Source organism: Amblyomma americanum, chromosome 4 (assembly GCF_052857255.1).
Source record: "Amblyomma americanum isolate KBUSLIRL-KWMA chromosome 4, ASM5285725v1, whole genome shotgun sequence".
In the NCBI taxonomy this organism is placed as follows: domain Eukaryota; kingdom Metazoa; phylum Arthropoda; class Arachnida; order Ixodida; family Ixodidae; genus Amblyomma; species Amblyomma americanum.
The window spans coordinates 50,305,359-50,330,934 of NC_135500.1; the positions used below are offsets into that span (position 1 = coordinate 50,305,359).

A 25,576-nucleotide genomic window follows, 5' to 3' on the forward strand; every position below is an offset into this window, starting at 1 on the left:
GTAGGAATGAGAATTTGCCCGGTGGGTTAAATCTGGATCCAGACTGTTCGCTACATCATTTACGGCTAGTCCTTCACGACCTGGTTTCCACGTTTTTTTTTGTGGTTTTGGCTTAGATTGCCAAGTAGTTTTGTTGCTCTTGAGGGAACTTGTTCATGTTTTCAAGCGCCAGGACACAACGCCACTTCTTTCGCACTTTCTGAAAACTGTAGATGTGGACTTTTGACCCTGTTTCAGTAGGCCTTCGAATGACATCTTTCACAGTAAGACCTGTCGGGTGCAAGGCATGAAGGGTGTTTTATTGAAGAACAATTACAAATCACAGCTTTTCAAGCCATCTCATAGGATGGTCTTCGCTTACCAATAACATCAGCTGATAGCACTTATCTTTATCCGTGACCCGGTATCTTTACCCATGAGAGGAAGATGATCCGTCTCGACCTCAAAGCTTAGACCACGAAGGTACTAGTCAAACCTAGCCACGGCCCACGTGACTGCCCGAGACTCCTTTTCCGTCTGGCTGTAGCGTCCCTCTGTAGGAGTGAGGGATCCAGAAGCGTAGGCCACAACACGTTGAAGTCCCGAAGGCTGATCTTGGAACAAGACAGCCCCCAGACTGTGAGAGCTTGCATCAGCTGATACTACAGTCTGGTAATGCGGGTGGTACTTTGCCATACACGTTTCCGAGCTGAGCAACGACTTGATGCGAGTGAAAGCTTCCTCTTGGCTGTGACCCCAAATCCAGGTGCTGTTCTTGTTCAAGAGAAAACGAATGGGTGTCGTGACATCAGACAGGTTTGAAATGAATCGAGCCACATGGTTGACCATTCCAGGCAACCGGCGAACTCCACTGACATCGACTGGTGCCGGGAGATCCTTGATAGCCTTGATCTTATCTGGGTCCAGCGAAATTCCTTGCACATCCACGACTCCAAGGAACTTGACAGAAGACACTCGGAACTAACACTTATTTTCATTGAGAGTTACCCTAGTTTGATTTAGGCGAGCCAAAATGTCAGCTAGGCGTCAGTCGTGCTCACGCTGGTTCCTACCGAAGACTATGTCAAGGCGTTTATTTGAAGCACAGGTCGGTTGGTCTTGGTTGACCGGCGACACGACGGGCACACTCACAGGCGTTGTTCGAAAAAACCCAGAAAAATCGTAGCGGAAATTGCGCATGAAATCGCCAGAACGAGGAGATCGCTGACGGCAAAAGCGTGCGACATGGCCCGGAAGACCGCAGGAATAGCATATCGGTCGATTGTCCTCGGTACGCCAGGGGTTCGTAGGGTTTCGGCGGGGTCGACGAACCGGGACCTGCGGCGGGGGTATAGACGGCGGTGGAGCATAAAAGGCCGGGCTGCTAGGGTAGGCGGCAGAGGTGGGCGAGCGCCGTGTACCGGTGATTGCTTCAGCATAGGTGAGCGGCGCTGCCACAGGAGGAGGTGGGGGACTGGATGGCAGAACTGCAGCGACCTGCTCCTGAATAGCACGACGGATAGTGGGCGTGAGAGATGGCGCCAGGTCGTGCGGAGGGCAGACGGGGTCGGGAATGTGATGCAGCAGAGAAAGCTGGCGAGCGATCTCTTCGCGGATGAAGTCTTTAACCTGCTGCATGAACAGGGACTGCTCAGCAGACGAGCCACCAAGGGCCAAGCCAGCAAGACCCCCCGCAGGCGCGCCGGACTGCCGCGTAGATGCGCGTTGCTTGCGGAGTTCGTCGAAGCTTTGGCACAGCTGGATGACGGTAGCGACGGAGGTGGGGTTCTTCGCCAGCAGCATCTGGAAAGCGTCATCGGCTATGCCTTTAAGTATGTGGTTGACTTTATCCCCTTCGGACATGGAGGGGTTGACACGCTTGCACAGGTCAACGATGTCCTCGATGTAGCTTGTGAACGTCTCGGAAGGGAGCTGAGATCGAGCACGAAGACGTTGCTCGGCGCGAAGCTTCCGGACGGCGGGGCGGCCGAAAACGTCGGCGAAGCTCGTTTTAAAGGACGACCAGGTGGGAAGATCGGCCTCATGGTTGTGAAACCATAGGTTGGCAACGTCCGTTAGGTAGAAGAGGACGTTGCTAAGTTTCACGGAATCGTCCCACCGATTGTAAGTGCTGATGCGCTCATAGGAGGCCAGCCAATCGTCGACGTCTTGGTCATCGGTGCCACTAAATGGAGAAGGGTCACGCTGGCGCTGCACCCCGTGACAGAGTACGGTGGCAGGGATGGGCTGCGATGGTTCACTCGGACCTTCCGGCATGGTGGCGGAGACGAGGAGCGTTCCACTTCGAAGTTCCAGGATGAGGACCGGGACGGGAACCGAGGCACCTCCACCAAGTGTCAAGGCGTTTATTTGAAGCACAGGTCGGTTGGTCTTGGTTGACCGGCGACACGACGGGCACACTCACAGGCGTCGTTCGAAAAACCCAGCTGCACTTCGTCTGCTTCTTCGTTGTCCCGCTTGAACTCGTCCGCTTCTTCGCTGCGCTTCGCCTGTCGGTCCCATTACAACTAGAATATCGTCGATCATATTGACGACTCCGGAAGTGCCTTCTAGCAGTCTTGACATGAAGCGCTGGAAGTATTCAGGTGCTGTCGCGAGGCCGACGACGGGAAGACGCCTGTAACAGTAGCGGCCAAAGGGAGTGATAAACGTTGTCGGTTCTTCACTCTCACGACTTAATTTGATTTGGTGGAAGCTGGACCTTGCGTCGAGCTTGGAAAAGACTTGTGCCCCACCAAGTTGGCCTAAGATGCCTTCCACTGTTGGCAAGACGTAGCGCTCCCGCTGGATGACCTTGTTAAGCTTCGTCAGGTCGACACAGAGCGTGTACCCCCCAGACGGCTTCGGCACAATGACAAGGCCCGAACACCATGCGGTTGGCGTGTCCACTTTCCGGATGACCCCATGGGTTTCCATGTTGTCCAGTTCCTTCTTCACGCTGTCCAGCAGAGGGAGGGGTATTTGCCTTGGAACGCTCAGTGAAATGGGACAAGCATCAGGACACAGGCGGATGTGGTATTCCTCTTGCACTTTCCCCAGTCCACGAAGATATTGACCTGGGTTGACGGAACGCTCTCGATTGAGTCCAAAAACTGAACGACGCCCAAGTCTTCGATTGCCGGTAGTCCAGAAGGTGGGTAGTCTGATTCTTGACCACATAAAATGTCTGGACAGTCACTCTGTTGCGCCACTCTAGGGTAGCAGGGAAAGTTCCCAGCACGCGAAACCGATGATTTCCGGGACCAGATACCTCGGCTTCTGCTTCATCCAACATGCGAGGCAATCCCGGGAAAGAAGGTGAAACTACCGTTACCTCTGCTCAGTCTATTTTGAACTTTGCAAGGTGGCCATTCAGGCGTAGGTCGGTGTACCTTGCCCGATGTGTACTGAGCGTGTGAAGACCGATAGAACCCAACAGCTCTTTTCGGTGCTTTGCCTTGCAAACTTCTGCAAAATGACCCTGCTTTCTGCAGAAAAGGCACGTAGCCTTGTGTGTGGGGCATTCGTTTCGCGGGTGGATACTGCGGTCGCAATAACCGCAAGCTGACCCATTTCACAGCGCTGGCTTGCCACTGCATGACGATGCGCCTGCCGTCGTTATCTTTTTGCGTCGCGACACGTCGACGTCCAGACTATCGAAAGCTGTGCTGTCGCGTGAGCTTGTGCGGGAGAGACGCTCTTTTTCAGCGTCCTCATGCAGACGTGCTTGACACAGTGCTTCTTCCGCCGTGAGTTTCGTGCAGGGGCACAACTGGTCAGATAATATTTCATCCCGCAATCCCACGTCAAACTTCTCCCGAACAAGGCTGCCTTCCATTTCGGGGCTTTTGTATCCGCAACGTTTTACGAGATTGCGAAGCGCCGTGAAGAAGTCGATTGACTCGCCCTGCTGCTGTGTTCGGCGATGGAACCGACGGCTTTCGTAAATCTCGTTGACGGGGTGCACGAAATGCGACGCTAGCTTACCCTTGACAACCGAAAACGAGAGGGTTTCCGGAGTTGAGGCTCCCAAAGACGACAAGGCGCTGCGTGCTTGAGGCCCCATACAATACAGAAGCGTGTGCACCTGCACCTCGTCGGTGGCTGTATTCAGGCAGGCAGAGAAGGCATAGTCTTCGTACGTCATTACCCATGTTGGCCACTCTCCTGGGCTTGTGAAGGTGAACGGTGGAGGGGGTTGAAGTCCGGGCGTACCGACATGCACGACGTTGTCCTTGGAGTGCTCGGCGTCGGTACCGACTGCCGCGTCCATAACCACCGCGTTGGCCACATCCCACTTCTGACGCTATATTCTGCTCTACCGAGTGAAGAGACAAGTGATTACCGTGCCTCTCAACATGGGAAGCCCAAACAAGAAGTCTTTTTTCATGCCCGCAGGCAGTATACATACACACTGAGGGGCACCGCCCCCCTCGCTCATAGCGCCATCGCGTGACAACTCAAACAAGCACAAGGCGGCGACCACTACAGTCTTCAATGATCTCCTTGACTTTCGGGTAGAAGCTGGAGATACTCGACTTCAGGAGCACTCATGGGCGTCCGGATGGAAGGCCAAGAGGGGCGGTTGCACCCCCGCCTGAAAATTTGGACAATAATTTTTTTCGCTAGAGCATGAACAGTTGATTAGCACACTCAGGTTCCTCATATCCGTAGAAGCGCCATTCAGGATTGCGAGCAAACTTCGCACTCTGCACACTATGACGTAATCTTGCTGGTGATGGCACGGCAGTGAAAGAATGACAGGCTGAAGATAACGAACAATTCTGAGAGGAACGCTTGAGGTTTTTTATCTTGAACTTCGAGATCTAAGCAATATATTATCGCGCGAACTTCCGGTTTCTCATAAATTGCCGGCTACATTTAGGAAAAAATCTAGACCGCCACACGTAGTAAGAAAAGTGTGACACCTTATCGTGCCGTCACAGTTGCTTGTAGACACTCCTTGCCGAAATGATGAAATTTCGACCGCCACGCCCCCCAAACCAAGCCTATATAAATCCGCCCCTCAAAAAGCTTGTACGCTTGAAGTGCACTGAAAGCCGAGGCCGGTAGTACTGTCATTATGCGATCCATTTCAACAAATTAAAATAGTACCACAATTATTTTGGTCCCAGATGAATGCAACCACAATTAAATTTTGTGTATGGCTACCTATCAAAAAAGGATAGTCAATTAAATAAGCTTTTTTATTAATGAAACCATGTAATTCGTAGCAGTCTGTTCTTTGCTTCATTTTCTGGTTATAAAAACGATTGTCAAGCACTGCAGACGAATTGATACAGAGTAAACACCCAGAGAGCCACACTGCCATGAAAACGGCTGCAGTGCGTCTTCTGTATGATTTGGCGCAGAAAAGGGAAGGAGACAACGTTTTTTCTCATAGATAAAACGTGTTCGAGAGAAACGCCGAAAATGGAGGCCCCCGCGCTTTTTTCGTACTGTAATGAAAAGAGGTATAAAGGAATACTGCAGCTAGGCTTCGGAGAGAACGAGTAAAAACATATGAAACGCCAAAAGCAGGGAAATGACGGCCATAAAACAGCCAGCACTCTTCGAGAACAGGCGCTGGCAAACGCCAAGACGCTCTTAATAACCAGCGAGTCAGCGACTTAACAGGGAGCCGTGGGGACCGACGAGCAGATCCTGCTTTCGAAGCGGCCGCCACACTACAGCCTCAAACCCAGCTCCCGGCCAATAACACAAAACAAAGTAAAACCAAATACACGGTGCAGTATGTTCGTACACTGTGACCAAATACAAGACCCCTCTTTCCTGAAAAGGCATCCGAGCCCTCTCCTGTGGGGAGCCTTCTACCCTTTGCTCAGCAGCTGAACAGGCCACTGCTCGAGCAAGATTAAAGGAATTGTGAGAAACTATTTCGAATAGTTTCCACCATTGTCTTGCGCAACGCATGACTCGCCAATTCGCGGCAAGCAGTCCGATAGCGGAGTCTTCAATGATATCCTTGACTATCGCGTAGAAGCTGGAGATACTCGACTTCAGGAGAATTCGCTTCTTCTGCTGGCAATGCTGAGTACTTATGTCCGCGTCCAGAACGAGATCATCACAATGTGTGGCGATATCCTGCGAGAGCAGACAGTTGCCGAAGCTAACACACCATTGGCTTTTTCTGTTCTTGCTGAAGAAACTGCAGATATTTCTAGAAAAGAGCAGATGTCTACAGGCCTTTGCTTTATTGACAAGGCGGGAGCCGAAGTGTGCGTTCGAGAGCAGTTTTGGGGATATGTAGAGCTGGAGCAATTAAACTCCGCTTGCATCGCCGCTGGAATCTTGAAGCTTTTGACGAATGCCGAGCTGATTCTTTCGAACCTTGTTGGACAGGGGTACGATGGATGCTCTACAAGGGCTGGAAAGGAAGCTGGAGTGAACAAAATAATACAGAAACAGTTCCTGAAGGCGCTATTTTTCCACTGTGCAAGTCACAAACTAAATCTTGCCATCAATGATTTGAATGACGTCTCTGAAATTCGAAACACAATTGGGATAATCAAACAAACCATAAACCTCTTCCCCGAGAGCGTGCTCCGGAGAAAATTGGTACCCGACATTCCGATGCTGTGTGAGACAAGATGGTCTGCAAACTACAAGTCTATTAGGAACTTCTCTCAGCATTACGTGGCCATAGTCGAAACACTCGAGGAGCTCGCGTCAACGGAATCATGCTCGAACGCTGCAACTAGACAATGAGCTCATATCCTCTACTGCGCAACAACAATCTCATCTTTCATCATCTGCTTGCACATTGTAGCGAAATACAGCGCTCGGCTCGAACCAGTTACGAATGTTTTGCAAGGTGTATCTATGGACATCCATTCTGTACATGACCACATCACCGAGCTGCAACGCATTTTTCGCGGCCACCGCACAAACACTGTAGAGGGGTTCTCTGACATCATGAATGCAGTAAGAGAGGCAGCCAATCACTTAAATGTGGTGATATCTGTACCAAGACAAGTCTGTCGTCAGGCCCACCGAGACAACTACGGGATTCAGTCGCCAAAGGAATACTACCGTGTGGCAATATATGTGCCGTACTTGGACTCTCTCACTGCTTCTTTAGCTCGCCGCTTTTCTGAAAGCGATGAGAGGTGCTTCAAACTTCTCCAGCTGCATCCATAAAAAATGAAGCAGTTGAGCCGTATTGAGTTCGCTGCCTTCGTCGAAGAACTCCAATGGTTTTACGGCATTGACAACTTCAAGGAAGAGGCCATCTCTTGGTACGAGATGTGGTGCAACAAAACTAGCGACCCATCAGAAATAACTTACTGCAAGCTTCTAGATCAGGCCAAGACATTCTACCCCGGTGTTCAAAAAGCCATAGAGGTGGCTCTGGCTTTGCCAGTTACTACCTGTACGGTAGAACGCTCCTTCAGTACCATGAGGAGAGTGAAAACCTGGCACGCTCAACGATGACAAACGACAGGCTGGACGGCCTTTGTATGATGAGTGTGCACTGAGAGCGTGCAATGAAGCACAGAAATGACTTTAACACCCGTGCCATCACGCAATTCGCCCAGAAAAATCCGCTGCGTCTGCAGTTCCTGTTCAAGGAAGACTGACTGAGTGACTGTAGTTGCGTGTTTGTGAACATATTGTGCTGTGTGCTGGTCATCAATTCGGGTGAGTCGAGAACCCGCACGCAGCAATACTGAGCACTCTTCTCCATGAAGTGATAGTACCTTTTTGCAATTTTTTATTAATTTTAATTGTTTGTTCGTTAATAAGCTACCATGTATCTCTCCAAGCCACGCATCATTTTGCTGTTTGTAATTTTTCTTTCATGCAGGTATTTTACGTATTTACTTATTAAAAAATAAATAAATTTACTCCACAAATAGTGCTTTTTGGCTGTGAACATACTGCTGCCCCCCCCCCCTCCAGCGCCAGCAACCAACCCCCCCCCCTGCAAAAAAATTCTGCCGACGCCCTTGTCCGCCCTCTTCGCGTTGTTGCCGGCACTGCTCTCGCCGCTACGGGGGCCTGTCTAGCACGGATCTCGTCCGAGAGAGCAGTTCAAGGTCCGCCCTCTTCGCGTTTTCGCCAGCGCTGCTCACACGCCGCTGCGCCGCCTGCCTAGCACGGACCTCGTTCGAGAGAGCAGTTCAAGGTCCGCCCTCTTCGCGTTTTCACCAGCGCTGCTCTCACGCCGCTGCGCCGCCTGCCTAGCACAGACCTCGTTCGAGAGAGCAGTTCAAGGTCCGCCCTCTTCGCGTTTTCACCATCGCTGCTCTCACGCCGCTGCGCCGCCTGCCTAGTACGGACCTCGTCCGAGAGAGCAGTTCAAGGTCCGCCCTCTTCGCGTTTTCACCAGCGCTGCTCTCACGCCGCTGCACCGCCTGCCTAGCACGGACCTCGTCCGAGAGAGCAGTTCAAGGTCCGGCCTCTTCGCGTTTTCACCAGCGTTGCTCTCACGCCGCTGCGCCGCCTGCCTAGCACGGACCTCGTCCGAGAGAGCAGTTCAAGGTCCGGCCTCTTCGCGTTTTCACCAGCGCTGCTCTCACGCCGCTGCGCCGCCTGCCTAGCACGGACCTCGTTCGAGAGAGCAGTTCAAGGTCCGCCCTCCGCGTTTTCACCAGCGCTGCTCTCACGCCGCTGCGCCGCCTGCCTAGTACGGACCTCGTCCGAGAGAGCAGTTCAAGGTCCGCCCTCTTCGCGTTTTCACCAGCGTTGCTCTCACGCCGCTGCGCCGCCTGCCTAGCACGGACCTCGTTCGAGAGAGCAGTTAAAGGTCCGCCCCTTCGCGTTTTCACCAGCGCTGCTCTCACGCCGCTGCGCCGCCTGCCTAGCACGGACCTCGTTCGAGAGAGCAGTTCAAGGTCCGCCCTCTTCGCGTTTTCACCAGCGCTGCTCTCACGCCGCTGCGCCGCCTGCCTAGTACGGACCTCGTCCAAGAGAGCAGTTCAAGGTCCGCCCTTTTCGCGGTTTCACCAGCGCTGCTCTCACGCCGCTGCGCCGCCTGCCTAGCACGGACCTCGTTCGAGAGAGCAGTTCAAGGTCCGCCCTCTTCGCGTTTTCACCAGCGCTGCTCTCACGCCGCTGCGCCGCCTGCCTAGCACGGACCTCGTTCGAGAGAGCAGTTCAAGGTCCGCCCTCTTCGCGTTTTCACCAGCGTTGCTTTCACGCCGCTGCGCCGCCTGCCTAGCACGGACCTCGTCCGGGAGAGCAGTTCAAGGTCCGCCCTCTTCGCGTTTTCACCAGCGTTGCTTTCACGCCGCTGCGCCGCCTGCCTAGCACGGACCTCGTTCGAGAGAGCAGTTCAAGGTCCGGCCTCTTCGCGTTTTCACCAGCGCTGCTCTCACGCCGCTGCGCCGCCTGCCTAGCACGGACCTCGTCCGGGAGAGCAGTTCAAGGTCCGCCCTCTTCGCGTTTTCACCAGCGTTGCTTTCACGCCGCTGCGCCGCCTGCCTAGCACGGACCTCGTCCGGGAGAGCAGTTCAAGGTCCGCCCCCTTCGCGTTTTCACCAGCGCTGCTCTCACGCCGCTGCGCCGCCTGCCTAGCACGGACCTCGTCCGGGAGAGCAGTTCAAGGTCCGCCCTCTTCGCGTTTTCACCAGCGTTGCTTTCACGCCGCTGCGCCGCCTGCCTAGCACGGACCTCGTTCGAGAGACAGTTCAAGGTCCGGCCTCTTCGCGTTTTCACCAGCGCTGCTCTCACGCCGCTGCGCCGCCTGCCTAGCACGGACCTCGTCCGAGAGAGCAGTTCAAGGTCCGCCCTCTTCGCGTTTTCACCAGCGTTGCTCTCACGCCGCTGCGCCGCCTGCTAGCACGGACCTCGTCCGGGAGAGCAGTTCAAGGTCCGGCCTCTTCGCGTTTTCACCAGCGTTGCTCTCACGCCGCTGCGCCGCCTGCCTAGCACGGACCTCGTCCGGGAGAGCAGTTCAAGGTCCGGCCTCTTCGCGTTTTCACCAGCGCTGCTCTCACGCCGCTGCGCCGCCTGCCTAGCACGGACCTCGTCCGAGAGAGCAGTTCAAGGTCCGCCCTCTTCGCGTTTTCACCAGCGTTGCTCTCACGCCGCTGCGCCGCCTGCCTAGCACGGACCTCGTTCGAGAGAGCAGTTCAAGGTCCGGCCTCTTCGCGTTTTCACCAGCGCTGCTCTCACGCCGCTGCGCCGCCTGCCTAGCACGGACCTCGTCCGGGAGAGCAGTTCAAGGTCCGCCCTCTTCGCGTTTTCACCAGCGTTGCTCTCACGCCGCTGCGCCGCCTGCCTAGCACGGACCTCGTTCGAGAGAGCAGTTCAAGGTCCGGCCTCTTCGCGTTTTCACCAGCGTTGCTCTCACGCCGCTGCGCCGCCTGCCTAGCACGGACCTCGTCCGGGAGAGCAGTTCAAGGTCCGCCCTCTTCGCGTTTTCACCAGCGCTGCTCTCACGCCGCTGCGCCGCCTGCCTAGCACGGACCTCGTTAGAGAGAGCAGTCGAAAGTCTGCCCCTTTTGTGGTGTCGCCGGCGCTGCTCTCGCGGCTGTGCGGCCTTCCTTGCACGAACTTCTTTCGAGAGAAGTTGAAGGTCCGCCTTGTGCAATGTCGGCGGCGCTGCTCTGAGCGCGGCCTCCCTAGCGCGAACTTCGTTCTAGAGAGCACTTGACGGTCCGCACTCTTTGCGTTGCCAACAGCGCTGATGCGTGGCCTGCCTAGCGCGAACTTCGTTCGAGAGAGCAGTTGAAGGTCTGCCCTCTTTCCGTTGTCGCCAGCGCTGCTCTCGCTGCTGCGCGGCCTGCCTAGCGCGAAGAGAGCAGCTGAAGATCTGCCCTCTTTGCGTTGTCGCCGGCGCTGCTCTCGCTGCTGCATGGCCTACCTAGCGAAAACCTCGTTCGAGAGCAGTTGAGGTCATCCCTCTTCGCGTTGCCGCCGGCGCTGCTATCGCCGCTGCACGGCCTGCCTAGGGCGAGCCTCGACCGAGATAGCAGTTGAAGGTCCGCCCTATTCGCATTGTCGCCGGTGCTGCCCTCGATGCAGCGCGGCCTGTCTAGCACGAACCTCGTCCGAGAGAGCTGTTGAAGGTCTGCCCTCTTTGTGGTGTCTCCGGCGTTGCTCTCACGGCTGCGCGGCCTGCCTAGCACGAACCTCGTTCGAGAGAACAGTTGAAGGTCCGTCCTCTGCATTGTCGCCGGCGCTGCTGTGCGCACAGCCTCCCTAGCGCGAACTTCGCTCTAGAGAGCACTTCAAGGCAGGGACCCCAGAACAGGGGGGCGGTCGCCTCCCCCCCCCCCCCAGTCTCCAATTGCTTGCACTTGGATCAGAGTTCTGACAATTAAAACATTTCAGTTGTAGCACTCTTTTAATGCAAAGCACAGTGTGGCTAAGCTACTTAATTGGCTTCGTAGCCAGTTGTAAAGCATTTCATGTATGAGTAACCCACACCATCATATCCAAACAGAAGTCGACTGTCTGACCAGTGTACATGATCATATGATTAGCAGAATTTAAGCAAACTATACATGAACTTTTTTAATACAACTGATCACTCCTTGTGAGTAAAGCTTCACATTTCAATTTGTATCAGATTGCCATGAATCTTTGCACAGTTTGTTCGTTCGCACTGAAAACCGCCGGCACACGGCTTTATCATTTTGTTTTGTAATGCGAGATGTGACCAGACTTATGTCCATTGATCATGGCCACTTGCAAATGCTTCCACATTTTTCCAGATTGTTGTAGTTGCTTTTAGTCTTTATCTCGAAGGTTCCTTGACAGCTTTAAATTCAGGGCGGTCAAAAACTGCATGCATTCAGTTCGATGACCGCCGAGCACGCTTGTGGCTATCGCCGCTGCCGAGTCATTCATTTCTTAGTGCACGCGAGTCAGCCCCTTAAACAGTTTCTTTTGGAAGCCTTTTCATTGTCTTCCTGACTGTTCGAGTGTCGTCACCACAACGTGGCAGTTCGCATCAATCTTTGAACACTGAAAAAAAAATAATAAAACCTAATTTTTTTTATGTAAATTAGTATTAAATAAATAACAAAAACAGCTCGAAGTCTTGCCCCCACCCACTCAAAAAAGTTCCCGAGTCTGCTTGAAGGTCTGCCCTCTGCGTTGTTGCCGGCACTGCTCTCACTACTGCGCGGCCTGCCTAGCGCAAACTTCGTTCGAGAGAGCAGTTGAAGGTCCGCCCTCTTCGCGTTGTCGCCGGCAGTGCCCTCGCTGCTGCGCGGCCTGCCTAGCGCGAACCATGTTCGAGAGAGCACCTGAACGTCCGCTCTTTTCGTTGTTGTCTCCGGCGCTGCTCTCGTTGCTGTCCTAACACGAACCTCGTCAGAGTTATCAGGGTAATTAAGGTCCATCTTTTTCGCGTTGTTGCCAACACCACTGAATGCTCTGCTGCGTGGCATTTCTAGCACGGATCTAGTCCGAAAAGTTGAAGGTCCACCTTTTTTGCGTTGTCGCCGGCGCTGCTCTCGCTGCTGCGCGCCGCGTGGCCTCTTTAGCACAGACTTCAATCTAGAGAGCACTTGAAGGACCGCCCTCTTTGCATTTGTTGGTGGCGCTGCTGCCCGGCCTGCCTAGTGCGAACCTTTGTTCGACAGAGCAGTTGAAGGTGCGCTCTCTTCGCGTTGTCTCCGGCGCTTCTCTCGCTGCTGTCCTAACATGTAGCCAATAATATACCTGTTGTATAGCCAATAATAAGCGGATCTGCTGCTCTTTGTTCCCACATTACTGACCACCACGTCAGAGAAGCCCAATATAGTCATGAACAAGGAAATCGATTTTTACACACTCTGGCGAAAGATGTCCTTCTACAGCTAGCACTGTCTTGGACGTAAAGCAAGCCAAGAAGCTCCAGGCTACTGGAGCCAACATCACTCCATGACATAATCTTCGTCAAATTGATCACATATAACTTCCAACGACATCACATTTAGACACAAACACCTGCACCAAAAAGCGAAGTTCCAGGCAGAGGGAACCAGATAGATGTGCCAGTCTGTTGCTAACTAGCACCTTTTTCACCTCCTTCACGTTCGCTTCACCTGGACAGCCCTGCCACACATTAGCAATTGACGGCTGTAAACTGCGCACAATCAGTGACCACCAACCTGGAAGCCTGAAAGGGGCTACACCGACATGCATTGCTCACCGCCTTCTACTCTCAGCCTTGGTTGTAGGCTCATTTAGCAATGCAGATTAAACAGCCGTGGCAAAGATCAGCGAAAAATATAATACAAGCTTTCATCATGGAGGCTTACGTGCCTTGAGGGGCATGCATGACACAACCTCACAGAGCAAGTGCATGTGTGAGAGGAAATCGTAAGCGGTGCGTGGACACAGCTGTGAAGTAGGAACAGCCAGTAAAGAAGCTGCCCTAACTACTGAGAAATGTGCTCAGCCACCTGCCAATATCCTGGCCATGCCAGACTCCAACGAGCGATGGAACGATGAATGTAGTTAGGCTTAGTGTCGACAGTTAAACAAATGATGATGACTGCTATGGTGTGATGATGATGATGAACTCGAAGATCTATGCTAGATGCCAGTGCAGCAAGAAGTATTCTGTTCCCCACACTCCCTCTGGGCGCCCCCTGACCTTGTCGAATCCCGACAGCTTGTAGGTGGTGAGCGAGAGGAGGGCGTCCTGCACCACCGGCTTGACGGGCAGCAGTCCCGAGTAGCAGCCAAAGAGTACCAGCGCTGACACCAGGGGCCGCAGGAGGGAGTTGCGGTATGCCTGCATCAGCCACCCAGTCAGCCAGGCGGGCTTCAGGGAGCTGGAGAGAGGCAGACACGCTTGATCTCAATACACTGCGCTTTCTACATGAACCATGCACCCCAATAAAAAGACTGAAGGGGCATTCTCGTAACTTCCCAGGGTTTTCAGCATCAACTGCGGTACAAGCGGGTTGTGATCACATGCACGAGTTTCTTTGTCAAATTCCCAGATTCCCTGATTAGTAGACACTGTGCCCTTCTTGGGGACATCATCATCATCATGACACCCCCCCATCAACCACCAGAACAGCACCGTGTGCACAAGGAATACTAGGTGGAAAGTGTTACCTAGGATACAAGCGCCTGTTGCCTTTGGACATGAAAGCTACTAGTGGTAAGGAATGGGCTTACAGCTAGAAGTCGGTTGCAAAGATATATAACGGCTTCTTTAGTAACATTGTTGCATGGCTGCACACAGCACGGAAAAGGGAGCTGTGGCCATGAAAGCAGGTGGCCTCACTTCGGGGTGATGTGGGAGTTTGGTGCCAAGAAGACGAGTGAGTCTATCTTTGGGCCAGCCTCTCCCTCCGTGAGCAGCCTCAGGCTGGGGTAGACAGACGCGCTGTGGGCAATCAACGTGTTGATCCTGCACAGTGCGCCAAAAGAAGAAATGAGATTGCACTGAGAAAAATGCAAAGGACAAAAGAACGCGGCACATGCACTACGACTAAATTTTTATGGAAGCCACCTACATATAGAGTCAGACCGCAACGAAATGCAAACAAGCATATTGCGTACTTTTCTACTTTGCAGAGATATTCGTATATAACCGGTTAATAAATATGTACTTCGGCAAACCCATTTACTCAGAAACATGAACCAAGTGCTAGTTGTATACTGCATCTGAAAGTATACACTGGTGAAATATTTTGGTTTCTTCACGGGCACCATTTGCATTTTATTACGGCCTGACTACATACATAAGCAAAAAACTGGACTTGTATGCAAAATACAGAACACTGCAACCATGCAGGGACCTCATACCAACATCACAGAGAAACAAAGCACGAGGTGAGAATCAGGTCATATTTAAAAACGAAATTTCACCATTGACTGATGAACTGAGCAAAACTTTTCCCATCAGAACCTTATAGACTCCCCAGATGTTTAGATTAACTAAATTAGGTGAAAGCTAGAGCTCCTCTGAAGCCAAACTACAACACGAGAGTGTCAAACTGACAGCACTAAAGTTACTGCAATCTCCAATTTTGTTAGGAAGGGATAAAATGATCTATTTGATTGGTCACCACTTCCGATTTTTCTACTGATTTTTTTTTTATGGTTCTCGGGTCTACATCTGTCTGGAAGCAAAAAAATTAGTGAAGCATGGAGCAGAAATTTATAGAAAAAAAATGTTTTTCTTTATGTGGGATCGTTTAAAATTCTGAACAAACCATGCTTCTGATTATCTCGGTGCATCGCAAATTATGAGACTTTCCGACAACGGAGCACTACCATCTCAGTATCAGTACGTATTGCCGTGACAAGGATAGGGCTACACAGGTGCCACTAACAGATGTGCTTAGTGATACCTAAGCTTAGCAGTATTACGATCCTAGGCAGGAGTTGCGATCAGGTGGGGCGTGAAATTCTCCACAGATTTTTGATTAAAAAGAAGGGAAGCACGAGTGTTAATGACACCTCTGTAGGCCTTCAAAGAGATGAAATTTCTTATCTTGGAAAGTTTTATATGAAGGCATGTACCACTCGAGGTTCCTTCCTTTCATGTCTAGCATTCTGTGTACTAATAAAGGGTGTTTTTTGGTGTTGTGGTGGGTTTTGTGTTTGGCTTTTAGCTTTCTGACTGCTTTTGCTTCGAATGTATCACACTGCTTTTGCTACGAATGCTCGACACTGCTTTTGCTAAGAAAATTTTTTATTCCTCTCTTTGGTTTCAAAAAGCATTTATCAGAAACCAGTACTTTATGAGCAGGAAATAAGAAGGGGTTCTGAGATTGCATGTGTGCTGTCTTGTTTTCATGCAGATTTCCTGTCACTGGCTGGGTTCGGAGTGATAATGCGCAGTGTCACATACTTGTGCTGAGGATTATAAATATGCCTCCTTCCCATCTAATAAGCAGCTGGTAGCGTGCGCATGTGTTGTCTCTTTCTTGTGCCGTTGTCATTGTGCTGCCATTCATTTCATTTTTTTCATGCACATCTCGCACAGAAATATTCATAGGGAGATCTAATTAAATGTGTTGGCAATGAAACAGCATTAGAAGCTCTTGATGCCTTTACCACAAGTGATGTGGCTTGCTTCCAGCCAATCAGCTGATTTGACTTCCAACGACTTTTTTTTTTCCCGAACTGGCTTCTAATGCTAACGCATCAAAAAATGCAGAAGCAGTAAACACGCAATAGAAAGTGGCTATAGATAAAAAAACAGTGCCTATGTCCACACTTGTCACTTCTGGAATTGTATGACACAGGCGAGAAAAACTCAAAATCATAGTTCAACAATAGCCCCAGTTCTCCTGTCTTTCTGCATTCCCCGAACTGCAAAACCGATGCATCATCACAGCCCATTTTGTTTACACATCACATTAACATGAACCTGTGTTCTTGTATGGAAAGAGACTCCTTCACAAAGAGCATTTTATTGAATGAAGGAAAAACACAAGGAGAGCTTGCCTTGGCGAGACAGGGGGATGATTTTTTCAATGCCAAATGAGGTAAAACCCCAATTTTAAGAAAAACAAAAAAGAAGGAAACTTAGCAGGCATTTCCTACCACTGGAAGACAAAAAAAAAAGAGCGCCATATACCACATAACAAGACACACCTGCGGATGCCAAGCTGCCTAAAGAAGTCCCTGAGCAAAGTGGTCCTCTCCTCAACCGTGTGCCAGTAGAACTTGTTGCGCAGGCTGAAGGCCATGTCTGTGAAGAAGGATGCGACCACAGTTAAAGCCCAGAGGATGGCATAGCAAAGAGAGAAACAGCACAGACCTATGCTGTGTCTGCCTGCTCTACCATTGTTTGCATTAATTTAATATTGTCATTTTAGGCACCCAGTTTGCAAAATTACGATAGACATTAGATCGACACAGGAAACCCCAGCAAGAAAAAAACAATATAGAAACCAACAGCTGGGCGAGTTGGTAAGCGTTGTCCTTATTTTGTCCTTTCTTGTCGTCTTCATTGTACTTTTCCAAAAATTAAAACAAAATAACACCTTCCCCTACACTCCCACCTCCGACAGCCACGCTGTCATCTTTACTAGCCACATTCTAGCATGGTTAGATCATGTGTTACACTAATAGTAGAGTAAGAAAAAGTTTCTCCTTGATATAAGCAAGTTCAAAGTGACCAGGCATAATTTCTCAAGGCCAGAAATTGCATATGTCAAGCGGATCTGGACCATGACAGCCTCTTGGTCTATCGAGTGAGCCCTCCTGCGCAAGCGTGGAAGAAGCAGGAGGCAGTCGTGCAGCCATCACAGCCCCTTCTTCACTGGAATGGAGGGTCTAAAGTCTGTAGTTGTTTTCTAACTTGAAACACAGCAACCTTTGCTGTTTCAGGGCTGTACACTTTGCTACAGTTCGGGATACCATTACTTTGACAAGTCCCCATTTGGTCACCATTTACTACGGGACTTGAAGAGTAATTGAGCGCTACGTATTTTAGATGAGCACACAGATAGACATGACAGAATGGGTGCTCGCTCCAGCTAAGTATATTCAAACACACACTCGTACATTTATTTAGAAGGAAGGGAGTGAGCGCATGTGCATTTATCCCATTAAAAACAGGCTAGACAGCATTTTATCTGCTATTCCTTAACAGGCTTATTTCACTTGCTCGCAAGAAGACTGAAGTGGTACTGATGCATGTGTCGCCTCTCTCCTCGAGCGATAAAAAATGCTTTGATAGTTCACACGCTGATCTACTCTTACTTCATGCTATAATTTTGATTTCCTCAAGCCGTCGCTCACAATTTTCATCATTGTAATCCTTGCAAGAGTGGCAGTGGGCGGGTAGATTCTGGTGCAAGACCAATTAATGCCTTCCTATCGATCTTGTGTGTTCTCTGGCACGTTTGCTGAAACAATGCCCAGTTTGTCTGACACATACGTTGCTAAACGAAAGCGAGATTTCGTAGACCACATCTAAACGCCCTGGACATACAGTTTTGCATGTTTTTTTTCACAGCCAGAAGTCGCAGGACCACTGCTGTTGACCTTGGGGCACATTTTGGACATTTTAGATGGGGCACAGAAGACCGCAGGGACATGTTGCCAACTCTTTTGAGGTTGAGGTTTCTGAGGTTATCTTGTCTGCATTAGAACCTATGATATGTACTATACAGAAATCACCACCTGTGAAATATTTATATTCAATTTTCTTCTCTCATGCTGTTTCTGTTTCCACAACCGAACTGTTACTATGACACCAAATTGTATCTGAGATAAAACAAGAGCTGCATTGATAAGAGTATTTGTTCATTTGTTGCCATTTCAACCAACTGCAAAACCGACACATCACCACTCTTGGGGCAGGCTGGCGTAAGAGCTGAAATGAATTTAAACAATGAATCAGAAATTGCAAAACAGTTTTTAGTACCTCACATGACTTGAAGACTTATTTGATGTCACAGGTGCCACTGGGCGGTTGAAACTGAACCGGGAACAGCATGAGAGAACAAGGATTCCGCATGGCGATTCATGTGTTACTAACGTCTTACAAATCATTCCAAAGAACAACATACGCAACCAAAAACTCAGTCCACACTCCTGTAACAACCAGCAAGTGGACACCACCGTTTTCAGTTATCACACATACAATATAACAGCAGTGTCATTCACACCAATGTGTCTTACACAAATACCATTGTAAAATGCAGAAAACCAATTTGAAATATGAAATGAACTTGAATAACACGTTTCAAATTAGTTAATGTAAGGCTAATTAATGTTGAGCTAATTATATTAAGTACAGGCATAAGACAGGATTCCGCAACTGCACCTTTTCAAGCTGAGCTCACAAAATTAAGGCATGGAAAGGTCTTAGTCAGGCCAATCCTGTAGACAGAGAATCTACATGAAATAAATGAATATTTTTTTAGAAAATAATGACCTGACAGCTGTGCTTACTCTACAGTGGAGGTACAAACATCAAGAAATTTCCTAAATGCTTTCTGATCTAGCATACTTGCTGTGCGATTATGGATCATACAAGTGCAACCAAAGAAATGCTTACATCACTGCACTTATGTACAACTGTTGTGAAGGCTAAGCCATCCATCTTGGAGTGCAACAATAAAGTTTAGAAACAATCAGGGTCAATCTTACTCAAAAAAGTTACTTTGAGCAATACATCTGTACTTGTGCAATGCAACAATCAGTGTGATGCAGTCATGAAAATCAGCCGACATTCCTAGAATTCCGCTCACTGAACCAAACACACTTGATGCATGATAAAGTGATGCATTATGTGCAATGTAATGTGATGTGTCAAATAGGCTGCAATAGCAAATAAAATGTTATATTACCGTCAATGCCATCAAAGTAGGAATCTCCATGATTAGTATAAAGCACTGAGCTGGGCAAATTGATATGCCATAGAGCATGTTAGTCTAGAACATAGAGCTGCAGGCAAATTGATGTGAAAAAGAATGGCATTAGGTCAACATCACAAATGACAGTGCATGGACTGATCTGTAACACATCACACAGAACGCACCTGATAAATACGACTTTGTTCTTGTTGGGGGTCAGTTTTAGCACATTTATCACACTGCACAACATTCCAGCACAGAGTGTTGTCGGTAGACTACTCTTTGAAAACACAGCCCAAGGTTATGACTATACAGTATACACAAATTGGCTGTTTGCTGCCTCCACTCAGCTTAAATTCCTGCTCTTGTGCTCTAGTACTTCTCCACAAAACTGCAGCAAGTCTGCACCAATGCTGTCCACTTTGCGATCCCTGGCAAGGCAGTATTCTGAGTAAAAGTACTGGGCAATGGTGCCGCTTACTGGTGCGGGATCATGCAGTCAACAACCAAGTGTGATCACCTTCGTGTATACAGCAAAATGACGTTTTGCCACACTCACTTTTGGTCCTCCAGCCAATACGTGCATGCTTAAGGTGGCATGCCACCAAGAAATTTACACAAAAAAATAAAAGTTCACCAGGGTAGTTTGGTGCCAGCACATCCACCCCGCGGCTCAGCAGTCGAGGAATCAGGTTTTCGGTGAAGTCGCGGTAGCTCCCCGGTGCACCGTGCAGCAACACTGCTAGGGGACGCCCAGTCTGCATTAAAGATAGTCGACATTACCCAAAGTGCAGCTACCCTGGCTGCTTTAGACCACCGAGATCTGACGCACTCACAGTGACATACTCTGCAGTAGTTGAGCTGCTGGAACACAAATTTTAACGCAATAGTGTCAAGGGTCCCCTTCAGCGGAGAACCTGGAATCAGTGGCAGTGTCTGTAAAATATGCCCAGAGAAGAGCAACCTGGGTCGCAAAACCCCATCGGTGCCTGTCTCTGAAACAGCCACCTGACGGGGCAGTGGCGCACCACATAACCGTTGCACCACTGCGCCAGGAGTGGTATGAGGACTCTGAGCAATCTATGGCGGTAAAGTATAGAACGACCCATTCTGCACATATGGGCATTTACCTCTAAACGCTATTGCACTATACCCTTAAGGCAGAGCTCAAGTGTCTCCTGCAGTTTTTCACACAATGCCTTTAAGAACAGTTCACATTAAGAAGCTTCAAAACTTTTGCTAAAGACACTATAGGCAAATGCACACCACGGTGTGTTGGCTGCAACAGCTTGCTGCTTTACAGCATACGTTCAAAGGTTCCAGTACAGCTGGCATTGGCAGCAGAACACAGATGGAGGTGAAATGGAATAACACCCGTGTGCTAACATTTTGGAGCACATGGAAGATACCCCAGGAGGCTAGAGATGCACTCTGGAGCTCTCCACTATGGCATGCTGTGAAGGCAAGGTACTCATATGCCACGCGACACTATGCTATTCTTCTGAAAAAGGACATGGGAACACAGAACGGCTAAGTGTATCACTTCAAGACAGCAGGACAAGCATCCGTAAGGTGGCCGTCAGCAGCTCTAGAAGGCACAAATATTGATTTTATATGATGTCAAAAGCACCTAGCTACCTCCCGTCTGTTTTGCTGGACATTACAATCCGTTTTAGCAGGAAAAAAAAGGCTATGTAAAAGTTCTTGAATAGACAAAAATTTGTTTCACTCTCACTGCCATCTTCACACAACAGAACAGGTGCATGCCCATTTGCCTAGTTAACCATTGCTTTAATGAGCAGCGTAACTGGAAATGGGGACGAAGAGGTGGCGCCCCTCCTCCTCCTTGTCACTCCTCATTAACAGAATTCGTTTCTTGTTTCCTTTTGCTTCAGGTGCAGCAAAACCTTGCACTGAAGGGAATGCCAAAATCTAGTTAGACTGAGCGATTGGTACGCCAAGGTTGCAAGTAGTAAGTCATTGTTACTGAAAACAGAGTTTGGATAAGCCAGAAAATCATGGTGAAAGCGAAAGACTTCAGCGACATTTCTCGATAATTCCAGCAACTGTGCCTGGTGAAGTGATCAAATTCTACACTGGCCATGCTTGGCTCACCGCTTTCATGTGCAACACTCTTTTCCACTGGACGTAGTACTGCCAAAGCAAGAGGTAACATGACGACTTCTGCTGAGGTGCAAAGCGTCACTCACTTCACATGCTGCCCACTCAGGTGCATGAAATCCTTTTGCGCAAACCTAAGCACCACCCAGGCACATGAAGCCCTTGATGTTGTACATGCTGAGGCTGTCATTAGCATGAAGTGGGCAAGGCTGCAGTAGCACCGGCATGATGTTTAAGCTCTCTTCATGCAGTTTCTCGGCTGTCTCGCTGACCTCGACGCCAGCTACATCACATGGCCTGGCACAGCTCCTTCCGTCTTATAGCACCTTTGCACCTAGAACAACACACGGAAACTAACGGATACTTGCTCTGGGACTGCCCACTCACTCCCTTGCGTGATAACTCCGGCATGTGCGACTTCAAATTATTTCTGCAATATATAGTCATCCTGGTGACCCTTCTCTTCATCAGCCAATCATCGACTGCTGCCACATTGTGACATCTGTCATTAAGGGTATAAATTTCTAGCACACGGACCCATTCTTCAGTGGGCAAGGCTGCAATGGCATTGGCAATCATTGATTGCTCTTCATTCAGGTACGCTATTACTCTAACGCTGATTGCATTTGGTCTGATGACTGGTTTTTTGCTGCTGCTCCCTTGCCCACATGAATTTATATCCCGGTGTTTGAATGAGTTACTCTGCACAAGTCACCTTCTCCTTAATCCAATCCAGGTCTCCCTAAGCCCTCGCCAAATCCAGGCAGCTCTAACAAGCACAATCAGTCAGGTAACGGTCCTGCACCCCTGTTTAAAAGTGAATACACTTCCCCTCACAAGGAGGCTTCTTCTCAACATTCTCGAACATCGAATCATTAAAATTCTTGCATTGCATAGTCAATTCTTTGGTCACACTCTCATCCAAGTACTGCAATTTTGCTCCAGAAACACCAACACGAAGACATCACGAACTTAAACTGGTACCTTAATTTTTCCATGCATATACATACTAACGTGTTCAAATTCGTTTTTTTTCCATGCACTGCTGAAACATGAAAAGCATTACCTGGAAACATTCGCTCCTTTGATTTTGATAGTTTCATAACAGCTATCAAAGACGCATAATCATTTGTATTCATGCCTGCAACCAAACTGTAAACCTTTACTCTGCTCCTTTTATTCCTACCTTTTTTTCTCTCGTTCTCTGTGCATCATTGCTTGTTAAATTGATTTTGTAGATGTAGTTTGTATTTTGTTTATACTTATTTTGGGCAGATTCTTATGTTCAACACCGCATATGTTACCGCATATATGTATAGTTTTAATCATCCACTCGCACATTGCACTGCACTGTGTATAAATAAATAAAGAGTAGCAGGACTGGACTTCACGACATGCAAGAAGCAGGCACCATCCGTTATAATCAGATACAACTCAAGTCTGCAGTGAAGCTCCGCCCACATTCAGGACCGCTGCACAGAATGCTTCCATGACAAAAAAGTAGTCCATATTTAAAACTTAAAGGTAATCGCAAGAAAAAAGTTACAAGCTCTAGAATTTTGATTCCTGGCTTGCTTAGTATTGTGAAACATTAAAAACCTGATTTCATTTCCTGTTGTGATTGGCCAGCAGAGTAATACAGCATGCCGCGGAGTGTGACACAGTGTTAGCAACTGCTATTTTTTCAAGTTGTACCCTACTATAATAAGTACTTCAACAAAGGCCTGTGTGATCGGTGGAAAGAGGCGTTGTCTTCATTAATTTCCTCCAATTGGCTGAGAGATTCACCACTTTGTCTGATTCACTATAGGAATGACTTGATAAATTTGACGTAACGCCACCAGTGTTTCGGTTTATGGGGGTTTAACATCCCAAAGTGACTCAGGCTATGAGGGACGCCGTAGTGAAGGGCTCCGGAAATTTCGACCACCTGAGGTTCTTTAACGTGCACTGACATCACACAGTACACAGGCCTCTAGAATTTCACCTCCATCCAAATTCTACCGCTGCGACCGGGATCGAACCCGCGTCTTTTGGGTCAGGAGTCGAGCACCATACCACTGAGCCACCGCGGTGGCTCTACCACCAGTGTTTCATGTGGCTGTAAATGAGAGAAGAAATCAGGGACTTCATTCGTGATTTACTCAGCAACACAGTCACCTATTAGTGCACAAAGGAAAGCTAGCAGTGTTCCAAGAGGGTACACTACTAGTGTAGCACAGCTCCTAATTGTTTTTCATTGGTTATACCCTTCAGTGAGCCTTTAATATTCACCGCACCTGTCCAGGGCTGCTATAGTTATCACTGTTCACAGACAGAGCTTTTTATTCCACTAGAATGACAAACTTGCCTGTGGACAGCGTGTTCACCTCCAGATGTAGCTTCAGTTTTGAGACACCAGAGGATGCATTTGTGATTAGTCAGCAGTGGTTCAAGTGCTTTCTAATGCTGCTAAAAAATTTGGGGGACACTTAAGCTCTGCCTCAAGGGTATCACGTGATAGCGTTGATGAATTAATGCCCACATATGCACAATAAGTCATTCTGTACCTTACAATCAAAGATCCCTGGGAGTCCTCATACAAATCCTGGTGTAGTGGTGCAGCAGTTAAGCGATGTGCCACTGTCCTGCTATGGCAGGTGCTGCCACTTGTGGGGCTTGCGAGACCCACGTTGCTCTTCTCAAGCAACCTCTCGCAATCAATCATTACACCTGCCACCATGGGCAGTTTGCTTGCTATCCGGTGGGCAGGTTGTGATGACGCCACAAGGTAATGTGACCCAGGTGGCCTACATGCCCCCTAGGTTGTTCCTTAGGAGATTTTTCGCAGATTTTTCGCAGATTTTTGCTCGCGGTCAACAATGACGACGCTGGCTTTTCTGCAACACTTAAACTCCGTCTCAAGGGTATGACGTGATAGCATTAATAGATTCTAGATCACTTTTTGCACTGCACATACGACTGCAGCAGCTATATGTCTAATTTAAGACTTCAAAGAGCTGGAAATCAGTTTTTTCCAACACTTCTCAGCCATATGTTTAGTCCCAGATAGTTAATTGTATAAAGACAAGCGTAACTGTTATTTGAGCTACATAGGCAGCCTTCTGACACTTTCAAGAGGGATATATGTTGAAACCGGCATTTTTGCTACTTTTACCAACGCACTCAATAAATAGCAGAAAGGAAGTTGATGCAGATGAGAGGCATGCTAACTAATAAGCTTGCTCTGTCATACTCAGTTACACTGCTTCAGGCAATGACACATTTCACATTTGATAAAAGCGATGGACTGAAAATGGTGACTCTCAAATACAGCTGGGCACTAGGCTGATCACCACTGCTAGACAAAGCTACATGCATTCAAAGCCCACCTCAGCCAGAGTGCCCTCATCCGTCATCCTGGAGCAGATGAAGTTCATATCGATCTCAATGCCATCGACGGGAGCATTGCGGTACTCGCGCCTCGTCTTTCGCCACTCCCTGTAGAGGGCGCCACAGGTGGACACCCGTAGCTTGTGCTCAAGCAAATCTACTGGTTGAAGGGCCTGGTCAGCATCCAGCGCATACGTGGAGGCATGGCGGACTTGGCATCGGCCATGATACCAGTGTGCAACCAGCAGCTTCCCTGCAAATTACAGGGTGCTACTCAGCATCAATGGCACACTGCTCTTGTTGATCTGTATGAGTATGGGGCAGCTAAGAATTCACTTTGTACTTTAAATTTTCAACATTTCAAATAAATTGGCAAATCTCTCTGAACAAAATTCCATCTCTAACTACAGGGCCATAAAGGTTGTTCAAATCTTCAAGCCACACGTCTCATCACTGCCTATCAATTTTCTCATAATCTTATGGTATGAATTGTATACACACGAGAAAACCCTAAGTGGGGCAACTTTCCCAGTCCACATTCTATCCACTGTAGCTTCTGATGTGTCGGAAAGTGAATCTTCTAAAGGGTCCCTGTACACACCTACTGCATAACGAGTTATACATTAAACAGGCACAGTACACACTGTACAATCAGCATCAAATGAAATAGCCGTAATGCAAGCACAAGAACACGAAGATATTAGTGGCTGGATAACGAATTCAAGTGGGCTCCATAAAAATTCGTGTTTAGTCATTTATGCACCATCAAGGTGAAAATAAAGTGGGCTAGTATTCAACTTCCTTCATCTTCTTGTTTTGCTGCTCATGTTTTGACTATTTTGTTGAAGTTTCATTTGACGATGACA

At 49.0% G+C, this 25,576-nt stretch overlaps 1 protein-coding gene across 3 annotated transcripts in view; it reads right to left on the reverse strand.

Annotated features, from left to right (window-relative positions):
* The window catches only part of LOC144127937 (uncharacterized), a 46,610-nt gene that overhangs the window by 13,570 nt on the left and 7,464 nt on the right, over positions 1 to 25,576 (reverse strand). For all 3 annotated transcript variants that reach the window (XR_013313637.1, XM_077660950.1, XM_077660953.1), the window contains exons 3-7: positions 24,710 to 24,963; positions 19,855 to 19,975; positions 16,504 to 16,600; positions 14,180 to 14,305; positions 13,538 to 13,718 (exon numbers count right to left, since the gene is read on the reverse strand). Coding sequence is in view for 2 of the 3 variants with exons in the window: in XM_077660950.1 (XP_077517076.1) it covers positions 13,538 to 13,718; positions 14,180 to 14,305; positions 16,504 to 16,600; positions 19,855 to 19,975; positions 24,710 to 24,963 (779 nt within the window). In the remaining variant the exon portion in view is untranslated. The remainder of the gene's footprint in view (positions 1 to 13,537; positions 13,719 to 14,179; positions 14,306 to 16,503; positions 16,601 to 19,854; positions 19,976 to 24,709; positions 24,964 to 25,576) is intronic.